Source organism: Dermochelys coriacea, chromosome 5 (genome assembly GCF_009764565.3).
Source record: "Dermochelys coriacea isolate rDerCor1 chromosome 5, rDerCor1.pri.v4, whole genome shotgun sequence".
In the NCBI taxonomy this organism is placed as follows: Eukaryota; Metazoa; Chordata; order Testudines; family Dermochelyidae; genus Dermochelys; species Dermochelys coriacea.
The window spans coordinates 48,688,022-48,707,693 of NC_050072.1; the positions used below are offsets into that span (position 1 = coordinate 48,688,022).

The 19,672-nt window shown below is 38.1% G+C and overlaps 1 protein-coding gene across 12 annotated transcripts in view; it reads left to right on the forward strand.

The window, feature by feature from the left end:
• Window positions 1-19,672, forward strand: part of CERT1 (ceramide transporter 1) — a 160,650-nt gene that overhangs the window by 93,516 nt on the left and 47,462 nt on the right. For all 12 annotated transcript variants that reach the window (XM_038402056.2, XM_043515237.1, XM_043515241.1 and 9 more), the window contains 4 exons: window positions 3,235-3,342; window positions 7,294-7,432; window positions 9,871-9,954; window positions 16,918-17,075. In XM_038402056.2, the coding sequence (XP_038257984.1) occupies window positions 3,235-3,342; window positions 7,294-7,432; window positions 9,871-9,954; window positions 16,918-17,075 (489 nt within the window). The remainder of the gene's footprint in view (window positions 1-3,234; window positions 3,343-7,293; window positions 7,433-9,870; window positions 9,955-16,917; window positions 17,076-19,672) is intronic.

The following is a 19,672-nucleotide window of genomic DNA, read 5'->3' on the forward strand; positions in this document are numbered from 1 at the left end:
ACAGAAAGGGAAAGCCCAGAGAATTGCACCCATATCATGAAGAGGCAGGTCTACATAAGTGTGGATTCCCTACTAAGAAGAACAGACAAGCTTCTTCACCAGAGTTGATCCAGAGAACAGAAAGGTTTGTTGTCTGCTGTGAGCCGAGATATGGGATGTGAACCTGAGACTGTCACCGATCCTAATGGGATCGGGAAATAATACACTGTTTATCCTTCATGTGGAAACAAATTATACTGTTAGATTCTAACTGGGAGGCATCAACGAACACTGTCAGGCTGGGGATGATGCTTAAAGAAATGGAGGCCCAGGTGGTGGTCACTGAGATCCTACCCCTCGTTAGAGGAGGAGAATGAAGGCAAGACAAGATTATGATGCTCAACAGATGGCTCAGACAATGGTGCTATAATGGGATGTCTGACCACTAGGAGGCATTCATGGACAGAGGTCTATTCCTATGAGTTGCACCTGAGTAGTGAGGATAATAGGCTTCTGGGATGGAAGTTGGCACAACTGATTAAAAGCTTTGAACTAGGAATTTTGCAGAGGATGTTGGGAGATGCTCGTGTAATTTTCACACCTGATTCTAATATTGAGTGGAAGGAAAATCAAGTAAAAGGATACAGCAATTGAGAAAGGAACAACAGAAGGTAGAGAAATGGACAACAAAAGGAAAGATACTGCTAATGCCACTGACCGTGACCATCAGAAAGGCGATATTGGGAGTAAAATGACTGTATCTAATCAGGTGAGAAATCTGGATGAAGCCAAGCAGAAACAAAATGTGTGTGCATCAGTGCAATATCCCTGGTAACAACAAGAATTTTGCTATAATCTGGGGACTTATCAGTTGGAAGCAACAAAGGAGGACACAGACCTGTGTTTATTGGTTGATCACAAGATGAATGAGCCCTCAATGTGATGCAGCTGTGAAAAAAGGCTAATGCAATCCTGTGCTGCATCAGGGAGGTATTTCCAGTAGATACAGGGAAGTATTAGTGCCATTATACAAGGTACTGATAAGGTGAGACCTTATCTGGAGTACTGTATGCAATTTTGGTCTCCCATGTTTAAGCAAGATGAATTCAAATTGGAATAGGTGCAGAGAAGGGCTACTAGAATGATCCGAAGAATGGAAAAAATCTGCCTTATGAGAGGAGACTCAAAGAGCTTGGCTTGTTTAGCCTAACCAAAAGAAAGCTGAGGGGAGATATGATTGCTCTCTAAAATACATCAGAGGGAAAAATACCAGGGAGAGAGAGGAGTTTAAGTTAAGCACCAATGTGGGCATAAGAACAAATGAATATAAATTGTCCAAGTTTAGGCTTGAAATTAGACGAGATTTTCTAACAGAGGAGGAGAACAGAAGAACAGCCTTCAGAGGGAGGCACTGTGGGAGAAGGGAAACCTAACTGGCTTCAAGACTGAGGTTGATAAATTTATAGAGAGGTTGGTATGATGGGACTGTCTACAATAGCATGTTGCTCATAGGGGAATGGCAATAGCTAAAATATCCAATGGCCAGAGACAGGCCACTAGATGAGGAGAGCACTGAGTTACTACAGAGAATTCTTTCGCAGATGTCTGGCTGGTGGGTCTTGCTGACCTGCTCAGGGTCTAACTAATCTCAATATTTGGAGTCGGGAAGGAATTTTCTCCTGGGTCAGATTGGCAGAGACCCTGAGGTTTTTTCACCGTCTGCAGCATGTGTCACAGGTCATTGTCAGGTTTCAACTTGTGTAAATGGTGAATTCTCTGTAACTTGATGTCTTTAAAACATGATTTGAAGACTTCAGTAACTCAACCAGAGATTAAGGGGCTGTTACAGGAGTAGATGGGTGAAGTTCTGTGGCCTGCAATGTGCAGGAGGTCAGACAAGATGATCACAATGGTCCCTTCTGACTTTAAAGTCTATGAGACGGGGTGTGGGGGGGAATCTCTCAACTGAAATAACCATTTTTCTTCTCTGATTTCATAATATACAATGGTACATGGTTATAAGAAAACTTCAAGATGGCAAAGATTTTTCACCAACATTTCTAGAGTCTGTTCATTTTCCGTCACCTCAGATTCAAGCTTCTTGCCTTCATCTCCAAGATCCTTCTCAATGCTGTCTCTATCTACTTGTTTCGAGGTTCTCTTGTCACATTAGACATTGTCTTCGACCACTATTTGTCTGCTTCTCACTGTTTACTCTCGTTCCACTCCTTATTCATGGAACATTGCCCTTGAATTAGTACTTACGGCCACTATTATCTATCTTCAATTCCCTTTTCAAGACCTGCTTCTGCAGTTACACCTATGAGAAATCAGTGAACTAATGATAGGTCAAGACAAATCACTTTAAATTCAGATCCACCAAGTCAAGTAAAAGGCTAACGAATATGTAATCATGTGAACGTGTTACTATTACCCTTTTCCTCTCTCCCTTTTGTTTCCTGTTTATCATGTATCTCATCTCTTAAATAAGATTGTAATTTTTCAGTGCAGAAGTTGTATCTTCCCAGGTGTGTGGGTAGTGGACAGCACCTGGCAGAATATGGAGTCTTGTACCCGAGTGAGATTTTTGGGCACTAACAAAAATCTGCAGACAAACATTTTACTTTTTTTTCCACTGATTCCTCCAGAATTACAGGGATAAATAGCACCTTCATAAGAATGAAGTGTCAGTATTCAAACTGTTGGAAGGGTTGACTCTGAAGCTGCTTTCCTCTTCACAGTATGAAGCTATGTGTTAGTGCCTCTAAATAATCATAGATTACTGTAGTTTCCTTGTGGAATATTATGTAAATTGCTTGTGTGAGGATTTAAATGTCTAAAAAATGGTGAATCTTTTTTCCTGAGGACAAAATTATATTTGGTTCGGATGTTGAAAAGCAGTGTTGTTTTTCATATACTGCTCTTGCTGAATTCGTGCAGCCCTTCCAAATTTTTACAAATATTTTATATACCCAGAAATACTGTGCACTTTTGGGGAATAATGTAACATGAATGAGCTGTAAATTTTCCTCAGTCGTGATCTTGGGTAAACAGTGCTGTCAAACTAGAAAGTCAAAAATTCCTTCCTTATCCTATTTGCATGCTTTATGCAATGCTTTGATTGCAAAAATAGTTTTCCACTAAGCCCATGCTACTTCCTGGTAAGTAACTATTTGGCCAGTTTTAGAGGAAATATCATTGATTTGCCTTCATGGTTTCTTCATTATTAAAAGGCTTATTACATTTGTTTTTTAGACTGAATCTGGCTATGGATCTGAGTCAAGTTTACGGCGCCATGGCTCCATGGTGTCTCTGGTGTCTGGAGCAAGTGGATATTCTGCTACATCCACCTCATCATTCAAGGTTAGTGAGTGAAATTTTATAAATAAGATTCGTGAACAAAGGGGAGACATTTCTGAAAAGGAATTTACATGTAAAGAGACCCATGACTCTAACTCTGTTCATCTGTAGCAATATAAAATGAAATATCAGTAAAGATACTTTGATTACTTATCATTTTGAAGGTAAGTGTTGCTTAGCTCAATATGTGGTAATAGAGGGGTGATACAGTAAGTATCAACGTGTCTCTATGCTCTATTGTCAGTTTTTTAAAAGTATGTTTCTCCAATAGGAAGCAGTCAAATCTGCAGGAACACTTTACTTGTCTCTTCTGGCGTGACACTGTACAGCAGGACTCTAATTGAAGAGGACTGCAGTTCCCTTGATAAGAACAAATTTGGCTTAAATAAATTGGAAAGAAACAAAGAAAAGAGGCATCTTACTATTATAAATGTTTATCATTTAAGCCTTGCTGGGCAGTAGTTTTTGATGAGGAAACACTTGGGAAGAGCATCACAGAAAGAAAAGGGATAGAAATTAATCTGTGTAGAGTATAGAGTGGGGCTGTCAATTAATTGCAGTTACCTAGAGTGATTAACTCAAAACAAATTAACTCAATTAAAAAAAAATGGTGGTTAATCACCATTTTAATCACGCTGTTAAACAATAATAGAATACCAATTGAAATTTATAATTATTTTTTGGATGTTTTTCTACATTTTCAAATATTTTGATTTCACAGCACAAAGTGAACAGTGCTCAGTTTACATTTTTTATTACGAATATTTGCACTAAAAATAAAAAAAAAATTCAGTTCACCTCATACAAGTACTGTAGTACAATCTCTTTATTGTGAAAGTGCAGTTTACAAATGTAGAATTAATTTTTTTACATAACTGCACTCAATAGTAAAACAACATAAAATTTTAGAGCCTACAAGTCCACTCAGTCCTACTTCTTGTTCAGCCACTTGCTAAGACAAACAAGTTTGTTTGCATTTATAGGCAATAATGCTCCCTGCTTCCTGTTTACAATGTCACTTGAAAGTGAAAACAAGCATTCGCATGGCACTGTTGTAGCTGGCATTGCAAGGTCTTTACGTGCCAAGTATGCTAAATGCTTGTATGCTTTTTAATGCTTCAACCACCATTCCAGAGGGAATGTTTCTGTGCTGTTGACGGGTTCTGCTTGATGATGATCCAAAGCAGTGCAGACTGATGCACATTCATTTTCATCATCTGCGTCAGATGCCACCAACAGAAGGTTGATTTTCTTTTTTGGGGTTCAGTTTCTGTAGTTTCTGCATCGGAGTGTTGCTCTTTTAAGACTTCTGACAGCATGCTCCACACCTCGTCCCTCTCGGATTTTGGAGTGCACTTCAGATTCTTAAACCTTTTTGGGTCAAGTGCTACAGCTACCTTTAGAAATCTCATATTGGTGCTTTCTTCGCATTTTGTCAAATCTGCAATGCAAGTGTTCTTAAATTGAACAACACATGCTGGGTTGTTATCAGAGACTGCCATAACACTAAATATATGGCAGAATGCGGGTAGAACCTTGAAGCAGGAGACATACAATTCTCTCCCAAGGAATTCAGTAACAAATTTAATTAAAACATTTTTTTTTTTTTTTGTAACTAGCATCAGCAGCATGGAAGCATGTCCTCTGGAATGGTGGTCGAAGCATGATGAGGCATATGAATGTTTAGCATACCTGGCACATAAACACTTGGCAATGCTGGCTACAACAGTACCATGCAAACACCTGTTCTCGCTTTCAGGTGACATTGTAAATAGGAAGTGGATACCATTATCGCCTGTAAATGCAAACAAACTTGTTTGTCTTAGCAAGGGGCTGAACAAGAAGTAGGACTGAGTGGACTTGTGGGGTCTAAAGTATTACATTGTTGAGTGTAGTTATGTAAAAAAACAAATTCTACATTTGTAAGTTGCACTTTCACGATAGATTGCACAACAGTACTTGAATGAGGTGAATTCAAAAATACTACCTTTTTTGTTTCTTTTTACAGTATTATTTTTATTATAAATATTTGCAAAATGAGCACTGTACACCTCGTATTCTGTGTTGTAATTGAAATAAATATATTTGAAAATGTAGAAAACATCCACAAATATTTAAATAAATGGCATTCTCTTACTGTTTAACAATGTGATTAAAACTGCGATTTATTGTGATTAATTTTTTTAATTGTTTGAAAGCCCTAGTATAGAGTGAAGAACTCTTATGCTGAAACTAGCAGTGTTTTTGATCAAGTATTTAATTAGGTTACGGTGGAGCTGATAGCAGCTGAGATTTCAGTTTTAACAGATGGCTTAAACACTTATTTTGTTAAAATCTTCTAAGTAGCAGTAAACACAACACAGATATAAACTTTGAAGATCATTTGAGGAGTTCATGATGGCTTGATGAAAAATGGTTAATACAGAGAAAATAAGAATTCAGAAACAACCACTCGTTGAAACTTTTTCTTGTCTCTCCTCTTTTGGAACCCTTCTGTGAGAAATCAGAAATACTCCAGACTTTGTTCACATGTACCAATTACTCCAATATCCATTTTATACATGGAAAGTTTGCTGGTGTAACGGTTTACCTGTTTAAACATTATTAAAGCATGCCAGGAGTAACCAATCATGTTTAGCAGTGCCGTTGTCACTGAAGGGCACCTGCATTGTTTCCAGAAATTGTCCCACAAGATGCCCTATAGCTTAGTGCACTGGAGTGGGAGCCAGGAAACCTTAACTGTCTAGTGCAAGGGTTCTCAGTCTGTCTTTTTGAGGTTTCTCTCTTTCCCTCCCCCCCCCGCCTCCCCAGTGCTATAAAAACTCCACGGCCCACCTGTGCCACAACAACTGTTTTTCTCCGTATAAAAGCCAGGGCCAGCATTAAGGGTTAGGAAGCAGGGCAAATTGCCTGGGGCCCCATGCCACAGGAGGCACCGGGAAACTAAGTTGCTCAGGCTTTGGCTTTAGTCCCGAGTGTTGAGGTTCAGGGCCATGGGCTGCAATCCTGCGCGGCAGGGCTTTAGCTTCCTGTCCTGGGCCCTAGCAAGTGTAACGCTAGCTATGCTTGGCAGACCCCCTAAAACCTGCTCGCGGTCCCACAGGGGGTCCTAGACGGCTTGTTGAGAACCACTGTCCTAGTGTGTATATTTCATGCACATCATAGCCTTTGTGGAACGCCTCACGTATTATAATTCAACTAACGTTTTAATTCTCTTGAAACAGTGTAATATCTTATAGTACTGTTCATTTCTGAATTTCTGTATCTCAGAGCTATAAAAATGTCCAGCATTTGAAAGTAAGAACCTGTTTACCCAAGGTATAGGAGGCAATAGTCTCTTAATTTGGGACTCCGCAAGGTAGAGTGAACAAAATATTAGAAAATATAGAGAAAATCCAGAGACAAGGAAATGGACTGTGTAAACTATTACAGTAGAATCTCAGATTTATGAACACCTCGGGAATGGAGGTTGTTCATAACTCTGAAATAGTCGTAGCTCTGAACAAAACATTATGGTGGTTCTTTCAAAAGTTTACAACTGACCATTGACTTACTACAGCTTGGAAACTTTACTATGCAGATGAAAAATGCTGTTTTCCCTTTATTTTTTTAATAGTTTACATTTAACAGTACTGTACTGTATTTGCTCTTTTTTTCCATATCTACTGCTGCCTGATTGCATACTTCTGATTCCAAATGAGATGTGTAGTTGACTGGTCAGTTCATAACTGAGATTCTACTGTAAGTGCATGAGATCAACACCTATGACACAATAACATGTTGCTATAAAATGCTGTAATTACTTTAACATTTATGGAATGTTATTGGAAGTGTTTATAGGTAGCAGTGAGTGCTTGAAATACAACTTACGCTATATTTATTTTGTATATTTATTACTATATTTTTCCATTATAAACTGTAGTGTTACTTGAGGCTTTTCTTCCATATTTCCAGAAAGGTCATAGCTTGCGTGAGAAGCTTGCTGAAATGGAAACCTTCAGAGATATCCTCTGTAGACAGGTTGATACTTTACAGAAATATTTTGATGCCTGTGCAGATGCAGTCTCCAAGGATGAACTTCAGAGGGATAAAGGTAAATAAACTAAATAAAATTACTTACTGTATTGTCCTCACTACAGAAAGCTACCATGTTTGTAGAATCCAGTTTCAAAATAGTGGCATCCATAACAATTAAAACAGTGGAGACAGGATCAAACACTATCTAGGTATTTTAATGTATTGTTCACCATAGTGTGTAGTCAGCCAGACCAAATTATATGATGAGAGCATTGTTAACCATGTCTTTTTATAAAGGGTGGATTTTGACCTCACTGCCCATAACCCCAAAGCTTTTAAACATATCTTGAACTGGTAGCTTTCAACATCACTGAAGTGTTAAGATATCATCTGAGTCTGTAGCATTGAACTGTTGGTAGTTCACTTTAAAAAGATTAGCTTAAACCCACAAAAGATGGCAGTCACGTTTATATTTGATATTGCATTCTTCACCTTTGTTGTGACAAATTGAAATGATACTTGGAATAATGGATTATTTCTCATATCTGAGCTGCCATTCTTAGGCAGTATTTGGTTGGTTTAACTAAGGCAATTTGTCTTAAACCCATAAAGGCCAAGAAGTTAACAAATCACTCAAAAGAAAACTACCTTCTCACTTCAGCATTCTGAAAGTTCACAAAGTATGGTAGCAGGTTTCAGAGTGGTAGCCGTGTTAGTCTGTATCAGCAAAAACAACGAGGGGTCCTTGTGGCACCATAGAGACTGACAAATTTATTTGGGCATAAGCTTTCGTGGGCTAGAACCCACTTCATCAGATGCATGGAGGCCTTTCTCATTAAATTTCCAGAAAGTGTGTTTGTGTAATTTTAGTTTAAATTTGAAATATGAGCCTTCTGGTGGCAGAAATTCTGCTGAAAAGCGATAACATTTGTAAAATCAGCAATATTGAAATTCCAGTATATATTTTGAGTTTCCTGCTTTAATATTAGTTTTTTGTCAGAAGACAAATTGTTTGCCATATTAAATAAAATGTGATCATTTGTGTGGTTAAAATTCTTGGTCTAAATTCAGTAGGAAAGCAATGGTGAGGTTCTGTCTGATGAGGAGAGGGCATGGTCAAAGTTGCTCCCATGGTAGAGACTTCTGAGATCTATTGAATCAGGCTCCAGTTCAGCAAAATACACCCAGAGCACACGCTGAGCACAATTAAGGATGCTCTGATATCCCAAATAAGCAAAGCATTTTAGCACATGCACTTAAGCACATGCTTAAGTGCCCTGCCTAATTGGGGTTTCAGAGCAGCCTGGATTGTAGTAGAAGTGCCCTCTTCTGAAATGCCCTCTAGTTTTATGGCTGTGCTGACTATCTTTAGTCCCTAGCAAAGTGGGGCAAGGTTGTGGACAGTGTACGTGCAACCCTCTATTTAGCAGACTTTCTGCTGATGGGGACCCCAGCAAGAACTGTCTGGCTGGTGAGTCTTGCCCACATGCTCAGGGCTTAGCTGATCACCATATTTGGGGTCGGGAAGGAATTTTCCTCCAGGGCAGATTGGCAGAAGCCCTGGAGGTTTTTCACCTTCCTCTGCAGCGTGGGGCTTAGGTCATTTGCTGGAGGATTCTCTGCGCCTTGAAGTCTTTAAACTGTGATTTGAGGACTTTAATAGCTCAGACATAGGTCAGGGTTTGGTACAGGAGACGGTGGGTGAGATTCTGTGGCCTGCGTTGTACAGGAGGTCAGACTAGATGACCATAATGGTCCCTTCTGACCTTAGTCTGAGTCTATGCTGGACCTTGGAACAATTGTAGTACCTTGTTGCTTATTTAGTACAGTAGAATCTCAGTTATAAATACCTGAGGAATGAAGGTTGTTCATAACTCTGAACAAAACATTATGGTGGTTCTTTTAAAAGTTTGCAAGTGAACATTGACTTAATACAGCTTTGAGACTTTACTATGCAGAAGAAAAATGTTGCTTTTAATATCTTAATTTAAATGAAAGAAGCACAGAAACAGTTGCCTTGCCAAATCCTTTTTTAAAACCTTCCATTTATAGTTTTAGTAATTTATATTTAACTCAGTACTGTGCTGTATAGTATTTGGGTTTATTTGTTTTGGGTTTTTTTTGTTTTTGTCTCTGCTGCCTGATTGTGTACTTAAGATTCCAAATGAGGTGTGTGGTTGGCCAGTCAATTCGTAATTCTGGTGTTCATAACTCTGAGGCTCTATTGTAATAGAGAAAGAAGGAAAACAATTCAATATTTTACACTGGACTCCAATATTACATTTCTGTCACTGTTGAGCAAATTATGGCCCCAGGCAACAAGAGTCTAAACGTTTCCTATGTAAAATTAAAGTAACTTTAGAAGTATTTATTAATAATTGGAAATATGGAAATACTGATCAACCATCCAAATGCTACAGTAATACTTTCCTGCTCAATAAGAATTTGAAAAGAACCCTTTTCTGTCATGTGCTTCTTAGCTAGACATGCAAATAATCTCTCTCTCAAATTTAGTGGTTGAAGATGATGAAGATGATTTTCCTACAATGCGTTCTGATGCGGATTTCTTGCATAATAGTAATGGCAGTAAGGAAAAATGTAAGTACTTCTAAATTTGCATTAACTCAAGTTTTCTCTAGATATAGGTTATTCCAATTATTTCTATCTTATAGAAAGTATAGTGACAGCCTGGTATATAAATCTAGAACTATGGTTCTCAATCTGGGCCACTTGCGGCCCAGTCAACACACAGCTGCAGATGATGGGACATCCTCAGGGCCATACAAGTAGTATATATTTTATGTTGATGTGGCCGACGATGGTAAATAGGTTGAGAACCACTGATATAGATAGTTATAATGTTTTGCTTGCTTTGCAAATCAACAGCTTAATGATGTGTATAGGAATGGTAACTGTTCATACCTCAGTGATGAAACCATTTTAAATCTATAACTTCACTAGTCAATTACAGGGTCAAGGCTCTCTAAGTCACATGTCAGTATTCTGCTAACATTCACCAGCTGCTTTTGTGATTCTCACTTTGGAATATTGAATACTAAAGGCTGCACGTAAATGTTCATGTTGTGAGCCTGACAGCTTCAAATTTCCTGTTGTGCCCAACTCCAGGTCTATACTGTGAACTCTTGTTGGCAATACGATGTTGAATGGAGTATGATCAGGTGTGATTTAAGACTGAAATAGCTGTGCCAGCAAAACCCTTAATGTGGATGCAGCTTATGGGCAAAACTGTGCTTTTGCCAGTATAGCTTATTTCACTTGGGAGGAGAGAGGGAGTGGGGGAGACCACTGAAATAAGCTATGTCAGAAGAAGTGCAGTTTGCCCATATAAGATGCATTCATACTAGGAGTGATTTGCTGGTAGAATAATCAAGGTAGGATTTTGATCATAGATGCCTTTTATTTTAATGTTTTGTTATGAGACTATAAAGCTGTATGAAGCTGTGCTTGGAAGCTCATGTATAGTGGCAAATACATTTTTTTATTATCTGAAATAGTCACTGAAATATCTATTTATTAAAAGGTCGATTGATTGAATACAATAATCTAATCAAGGAGGTGTGCTAGAATTTAACTATTCTGTTTTACTAAAGAAAGTAGTTTTCTTTCTATCTCACTTCTATCAGTAGAAACTGTCATCATGGAATTAACACTCATCAGCCACATTTTTAGGCCCTGCCTGCACTAAAGTGTTTGCCAGTGTCCATATTCAGGGAGAATTATTCGGACAACACCCACACCCCAAGTGAAGACACAGCTTATACGAGCAAGAGTTCTTTTGCTAGTATAATTTAAAACAGTTTCCCCGAATAGAATAATCTGCCTTTTATGCTAGGGTTTTTACCGACATAGCTGTGTTGGTAAGGGCTTGGTTCTCCCTACCCACATTCAAAACTGACAGTTATGCTGGCAAAACTTTTAAGTGTAAATAGACTAAGCCTACTGTCCCCCTCATCCTATACAGAAAACCCTTGCTATTGAGATCGATGAGAGATATTTAGGGTGGATCCCACAATATTGGAAAAAGCCTTTTCCAATGCCACTTGAATGCAGAGGAGTCATTTGCAATCGGACAGGTGGGGCAATTACCCACTTTACTACGTTTTGTCCCCCCTGACTTTTGGTAGCTCTGTATGCTCCATTGTCTTCCTTTTTTGTCCTCCCTTTCTCCAACTTTGCAGGATATAATATGACATATAATGTTATATATGTTGATGCAACTTTGCCTCCACAGAATTTTTCTGATATGGTTCCATTGCTTGCAAGCTGATGTTTTTTACATGAAAGTTAAGCTGTAATGTTAGCTATTAAAACTAAACTCAGGGAGATACAAACTCTAATTTCACTGCATATGTTCTAAAAGGTTGAGGTGGCATTGACAGTAATTCTGTTTCTTTGTATCTGCATTTCAGGGAGATATTTGCTATAGAAACTAGATTGTGATGTATGGGACAGCCCATTATGAAATTCACCCCACATTTTGTTTGTGTTTTAATGTGTGCATCTGGTCATCATGGGACTGAAAAATGTAGAAATTGTCTTTCTGCATTTCTCATTTTTTATGTTGATATCACTTGAAAATCATGTTCCTTTATAAAAGTTTGCCAAAATAGCCAATTTTAACTCTTCAAGAACAGTTGTAATCAATAGGTCTCAAAGTGTAATTGTAAGTGGGGAATCGCTTAGCAGTTGTGTTTCGGTTCTTGGCCTTATGTTATTTAACATTTTTATCAAAGACCTGGGAAGAAAAAAATCATCACGGATAAAGTTTGCAGATGGCACAAAAATCGAGGGAGTAAAAAATAATGAAAAGGACAGATCAATGATAAAGAGCAATCTGGATCGCTTGTTAAGCTGGGCACAATCTTAACAATGTGTTTTAATATGGCTAACTGTAAATGTCTACATCTAGGAACAAAGAATGTAAGCCATAATTAGGTATCCTAGGAAGTAGTGATCCTGGAAAAGATTTGGGGGGTGGAGGTCGATAATCAGCTGAATGTGAGCTCCCAGTGTGACACTCTGGCGAAAGAAGTTAATGCAATCCTTAGATACATAAACAGGGGAATCTTGAGTAGGAGTAGAGAGGTTATTTTATCCCTGTTGTAATAGAGCTGTCCAATACAGTACAAGCAGAAATGATTGATTTGACAGTGTACTGCTGTAAGGGTATCGTTTTGCATTTCCTCCTAAATTTTAAAATATTTTTGTTTGTGGATAAAGGAATTTTCTTTCATCTTGAGCTTTTTATTCTGCAAATTTAATTAAATTGGCTCTAGAACATAATGGTAACTTTGACAGAAAGGTATAAGGGAAAGTCAGGAAGGTTTTGCTTTCGATCAAAGCAAATTAAGACTTATTGAATGACTTTAATTGAATTGTGTTTATTATTCAGTGATGTTACCATCTTTAAATATATATTAGATTAAGCAACAAAACAATACTCAAATATTTAGTAACCTTGGTTGGATCTTCAAAACCATGAACTTTTGGAAGCAAAGCTGAAACTCTCCTTGCACTTGTTTATGCTTTATTCATCTGTAGACAATTTGGATCCAATTTTTGCATAGCCATATTTTGTCTGTGTGTGTCCTTGGATTCTAAAACAAGATTGGAAACCAACTGTTCCGTTTGTTTGTTTTTTTAAACTAAATTTCAGTAGTTCAAAGTGGATGGATGTTTTTGGCACCTTGTTTACTGGTAGCATTTAAAGATAGCTCAGTTTTGAAATCGGATCCTTACAGAATTTACTGCCAGATAAAAAGAAACAAAATGGGCCACCATTTTCAAAGTGACCCTATGATAATATTTTAAAAAACACTTTTTGTTAATAATTGTCTTATTCTAGGGATGAAGATAAATATAATATAATTTATAATTTATATTTTCCTGGGCATTGAAGCTTGTCTGCAACAGAACAATGCTATGTTGTTTAGGTTTACAGCATTTAAGGTGAAATTTTAGAAGCATGAAGATGCTCCTATCCTATGTGGAGCAGCGGCAAAAGAGCCAGCAAACAAGGGAGTTTGAGTGGAGATCTGTTGGAAGAGAAGGGGGGCAAGCCCTTGTTCCTTAGGGGCAGCGAGTGAGTTCTTGTGTGTGTTTGGTTGGTTGTAAACTGAAATCAAACCAACAAGCAAAGGATGTTGATAAATTGGAGAGTATTCCGAGAAGAGCCATGAGAAGGATTAAAAAATTAGAAAACATGGCTCTTGGTAAACTCAGAACTTAATCTATTTAGCTTAGCAAAGAGAAGGTTAAGGGGTGACTTGATTATAGTCTGTAACTACATGGGGAACAAAAATTTAACAGGGGCTCTATCATCTAACAGAGAAAGGTATAACATGATACAATAGCTAGAAGTCAAAGCTAGACAAATTCGGACTGGAAATAAGGCATACATTTTTAAGTGCTGTAATTAGCCTTCAGGACAATTTACCAACGGTCTTAGTGGTTTATCCATCACTAGCATTTTTTAAATCAAGATTGAGTGTTTTTCTAAAAGATATGGTCTAGGAATTATTTTGGGGAAGTTCTATCTCCTGTGGTATACAGGAGCTCAGACTGAATTATCACAGTGGTCCCTTCTGGCCTTAGAATGTATGAATCTATAAAATTACATGCTGTATATTATTGGTACTTGATATATTGGCTGTAGTTTAGGTCACAAAGCAGTTATTGCTATAACCCTTTGTTTTTGTATGCTTGTAACTTTCAAAATGGTCACCTTGTGTGGCTGAAATTTTCCATGCTTGGACACTGCCCGAAGATGGGGTAGTCTGAGTGAAAATTATTCATCTGCGTCTTAATGGCAAGTGTGGAAAGTACTTTTTCCCATTGTGTATTTAAAAACAAAAATGATGGGCTTTATTAGTGTATCGTATTGATACTTAGAGGCTTTAACAGAGATTAGGGCCTCTTTGTGATAGATGCTGCACAGACTCATAATAGACTATCCCTGCTCTGAACAGCTTATTTAATTAGATAGGTAAAGGGTGGGAAAGAGGAAGTATTATCCCCTCTTAACAGATTGGGAGCTATGACACAGAAAGATTAAGTGACTTGCCTAGGGTCACACAAGGGGTCTGCGGCAGAACCATGAAAGTAACCCAGAGTTCCTGAGTCTCAGTCCCATGCCTTAACCACAATTTCTCTAATCACAATTTTTAATGGGGTTCCAGTAAAACAGCTGAAGATTGAAAATTAAGATGGATGTGGTCCTCATTGTGGACTAATACCTTCATTTGATTTTAGGGACAGTATTAAAATATGAAATGGAAAAATCATTTTTGAACGAGTTAATATCTAAAAATCTAATGAGGCCTCCACCCTCCGTCTGACATTACTACAAGCATTTTCCCTTCCTGACCTAATTGGGCATCTTTGGCAGACACAAGCAGTTGGGATAGTTTTCATCAGGGAGACTGCAAGTGCTAACTGAAAACAGACCCAATCTCTTCCCACCACTGTTCAGACCTTGACATAAAGAGCAGGAGAAGTTGTAGATTATCATGATTTTGGGTCTTTGCAGAATTTGCTGCATTCCTATTATGATTTTATATTGTTGAAATGGCCTAAAAATCAGGAAGTCCATAATAGTCAGACTCAATTTTTCTAGGAAACAAGGCAGTACAGCCTCCTCCCTTAATCCGTCTTTTTCAATACTTCCTATCAATCTCTGAATTCAATTCTAAATTGCTATTGATTTTCATTGCTTTCAGTGAACCCAATGCATCATTCCCTTGCTTCCTCACACCGCTCTCCCAGTCTTGACCTCCTTTATGTTCTTACACCAGTATTCTCCATTGGTGGGGGAGAGAATGAGGGAGGTTCTGGCTTTTGCTCAGAGTTTATCTACATCATATGGTAAAGTGCCCTAGGGTGTTTTGATTTCTAAAGTGCATAAAAGTGGTGTGCATTAACTTGTCCATGTAGACCCTGCTGGTGTGCACGAAATGTTCCCTAGTGCACTTCAATGTAACAGCACTATGTTATAGTGCACTAGGGAACATTTAGTGCACTTTAATGTAGTACTGTTACGTTAAAGCACACTAGGGAATGTTTAGTACGCTCCTGCCGGGTTTACACAAGTCAATTAAGGCACAATACATTTGTGGCCTTTAGAAATCACAACCCCATAGTGTTCATTACCCAACCATTTAAACAGCCTCACTGTCCCTGTGGAACAATATTTTCTCCTTCCACAACTTTCTTTTCCCCGTCACACTCTCTCCTACAAATTAAATATTTCTCTATATTATTCAACATGGAGTATGTTTTGTTATCTGGATGAGAATACAATTTATTTTCACATCATAATGTGTAGATTAGGGTATTTGAAGCCTTTGATTTGTACTTAATGATTGGAAGACTTGAAGCGATATATAATCCTTAACCCTCCCTTCAAAAAGCTTTTTCATGTTGTTAAAGGAGGGAATCCTAAGTATCTCTAGAGCATTAGACCATGCATTGAGACCATGTGACACCCTCCTTCCATTCCCCCTGACTGTAGGTGTTTGCAGTCTTTTACCATTAGAGAACAGCGATTACATCTAGATAATTAGTATTTTTTACTTGAACAGCTTACCTTACAGTTGAAAGCATTAGCTCAGTCTGTCAGGCTGCGTTACATAGGTTTATACAAACATTCTTCTATTTTAAAAATTCATAAAATCTAACTTAGATGCAAAGTAAATAAAATTGTGACAAACTGACAAAGACCAGAAGATGAATGTTATTGCTGGACAGTTGATCTTTAGCTTGTTCAATTGAGTTACTTTCTCATCTAACTGTATTAACAGGTGAGTTGCTTGTGCTTTCTAGTATTTTGTGACATTACATGTGCTGTATTTGATGCACTATTTTGTCACCCTTTGTATGAGCTTGTGTTATAAGTACTTTTTTTTTTCTGTCGCATTAAGTGATTTGTTTAAATAGCCTTAGCAACAGATGGTTTGGCTGGCAGCATGAAGTATTTGAAACTACAGAACCCACTGTACTTAAGGAAAATTCAACATACTTGCTATAATGGTTACCTTTTAAAGATGATATATTTTACTTTATTATTACTGTATTTAAAAAACACAAATCATCTATTTAAAGCTATTTTAATATTCCTTTTTGGGTATGATTTGCATTTTAAAATTGTTGCTTTTTCAATACATTATCAGTTAAATTTTAAGGTTGTTCTATTTTAATTAGACCCCACTTCGAGCTGTCAAAATGCTATTGTTAAAAAGTTTTACTACTCCCTCCACTCACATGATTTTCTGAGTAACATAGCATAGCGAGTAGACTTGGGGAAATACACTACAGTAAGATGAAGCTGAAGGAATGCATTCCTGCCTTTGAGCCTCTTTCCGGCTCCTACAGATAGCTGGGAGTTATTGGTCTCCTTTATTTTAATTTTTTTAAATGAACTTCACACTAGTTAGTTAGAAGCCTCTTTAGACAGCTGGCTGTAATCTAGGGCTTGTAGTACAGTATTCATTTGCGTCACTAAGGTGGGTATCAGAGTGAATGAATCTTATCTATTTGTTTTAGTATTTCCACATGTAACACCCAAAGGAATTAATGGAATAGACTTTAAAGGGGAAGCTATAACTTTCAAGGCAACTACTGCTGGAATCCTAGCTACGCTTTCTCATTGTATTGAACTCATGGTAAAACGTGAGGAGAGCTGGCAAAAAAGATTGGATAAGGTAAGAGATTTCCCTTCTATTTTGCTACTACAGTAGATTAAGTTGCTGTCATTTAACCTGAAACTTCAATTGTGGTGAGGATGTTAACCTGTGTTCCTATTCCATGAAGTTATATAGAAACTAGGCAAATGCCAAAGATTCATCCTTGTTGCGCAGATCATATAGCGCGTCATCCATCCTGTGCTAGTTTTCTACCCACACCTTGTTCCACAGACTGTTCCTAAATTTAATTGTTTTTAAATGTAGAGGTGAGCTAGCAGGCCTCCATAACAATAGGCATATTTCGTGCAACTTCCTAAAAGAAAGACCAGTTGCTTTTCTTTATAAAGTTCTCTACAAATCTATAGTACTATGTTAATTGTAATGATAAAGAATGGTGGCAATACTGGGACATAACAATTTTGTGGGGTGCTCTTTTTTACTACTTTAAAATATTGTCTAAATATATGGTGTAATTAATACACCTGTTGAGAACAAAGTAATTTCTAAATGCTAATGAATCAAATCTTACAGTAATTAGGGAAGCAACTTTAAAGAGAAAAACAGCACCACCCTCTCTGGAGCTAATCACTAATGGCAGTAGTGGTTCATGATGAATCTGTTCAGTGACCATGAATACTGCTAAAGTCTAGAAGGAACAGGGATAATCTCTTCTCCCTTCAGATGAGGTTGCTGGAAGTGTCTGTTGCTACCACGTGATGTGTTGATTCCCAGGGCCCAGCCTTCACTGTGATTGGCCTGCCACATGTGCTGTCCTTTAGTCATTTGCCACCTCTTGTTTGAATTTAGTATGTTACCTACTGTGCATCATATGGTATCTCAAGTCTTACCTCAGTTTGTATAGCATGCTGACATATTAAATTCATATACAAGAGGACCCCAGACAGGAGTCCTGGGATCTTCTGGGAAATTTCTTTGTAGGCCAGTCCAAGCTTGGTGTAGAATATGTATTTTAAAAAATAAGGTGTTTTTTCTGGAGCATAGCTTTACAAATGACATTTTGTGAAAGAGACTGGATTTTGTTTAGCATGGATATAATGTCCAACTTGTGTGCATATTTTAACACTGATGCAACTTTTGTGAAGATATTTTGCTGTTGCTGCTGGCAAAAAGCACTGTCAACATGTAGTTCATTAGCTTAGTTAGGGCCTCTGATTAGTTAAGTGTCATGTTGTTAATCCTTACAAACTACTGTGATTAACTTCAATCTCTTTCCCCATCCCTCTGCCTTACGTGAACTTGAAATGCTTTCATACTGAAAGCAATTAAAATGTAATTAACCTGTGTGTGAATGGAAAATTGCTTTTTAATTAATTTGGTTGGATTTGGCCTCTAAGTTTTATATATAGACTACAAAAACTGAATTTCATTTTATTAAAGTTGAACTATATAAGGAAAAGAAAAGAGTAAGCAAGGAAATATCTACATAATCTCCAACATCTAATCTTTTGTCTGCCCCATACTAAACCGTTGTGTTGATGCCTTAGTTCTTCAAGTGTCCTCTGCATGTTCATTCCTGAGGCTGAGTGGATTGCTGCAGCTGAATGGTGGAACCTACTGTTATCAGTGCCTGTTACAATGTTGGGGCACTCAGGCTTCCCCTTCTGCTGCTCCTCCAGCATTTGAGCATGTTCTGGGGCAGGGCTATAAAAGGGGGCGCAGCAGCGGTTGCTGCCTCCATTCTTTCCAGCCGCTGACTCAAATGGACATGAACCTTCTTTGGATTTCCTCGATCCGTAGAGTTTTAGATAAGAGCCGTGTTCCCTTTGTATATACAATTAGTTAGTGTCAACATGGGCATTGATGGCGGATCTTAAAGATAGACACACAGACACAAGAGATGCACATCACACCCCATGGTCTTCCCTGCACTGGATGCCTACACTCAGAGTTTGAAGTTTTTAAGAGAGGACCATTCTCCTTATATGGTACCTTTACCCCACATGCCAGAAAAGAGGGGCAGAATAGATTGCAAGCCCTCTTACTACAAGAAGCGTTATCTATTCAATCTTATGGATCAGAAATTTCCTAAGCTTCTGGGGGGGAGGGGAGAATAGAGGCCTTAATTGGAATGGGGCACTTCCAGTTCCAGAAAGACAACAGTGTTGAAATTGTCATCCTCTGCTCTGAGCTTTGGTTCTAAGCTTCTGGGGGGGAGGGGAGAATAGAGGCCTTAATTGGAATGGGGCACTTCCAGTTCCAGAAAGACAATGTTCTAGTCTGGTATCATGTCGTAATCAGGATGATAAGGACATTTGTGATCTCATGAGATCGTTCCCATGCAATGGGTCCAGGAAGACAGTTGGATCAGAGTATCTCATCATTTCCAGTTCCATCTATTGTTACAGCACAAGTACACTCAGAACCATGTCCCTTGGATCCTTTCAATTCCTCACCAATATTGGGGAATTGTACAAGGACTCTGCTCAGCTCCTTCCACCAGATAAGTGACAGAGAGGAGACATTTTATCACATAGATCTGCAGACATTTTACCATCACCAAAAACCCCTATTGGATGGTCTGAGAAGAAATTGTTTCCTTTGTCTTTGTAGCAGATCCTTACTTCAGTTATATCTCCTATAATTTCTCTGTCAGT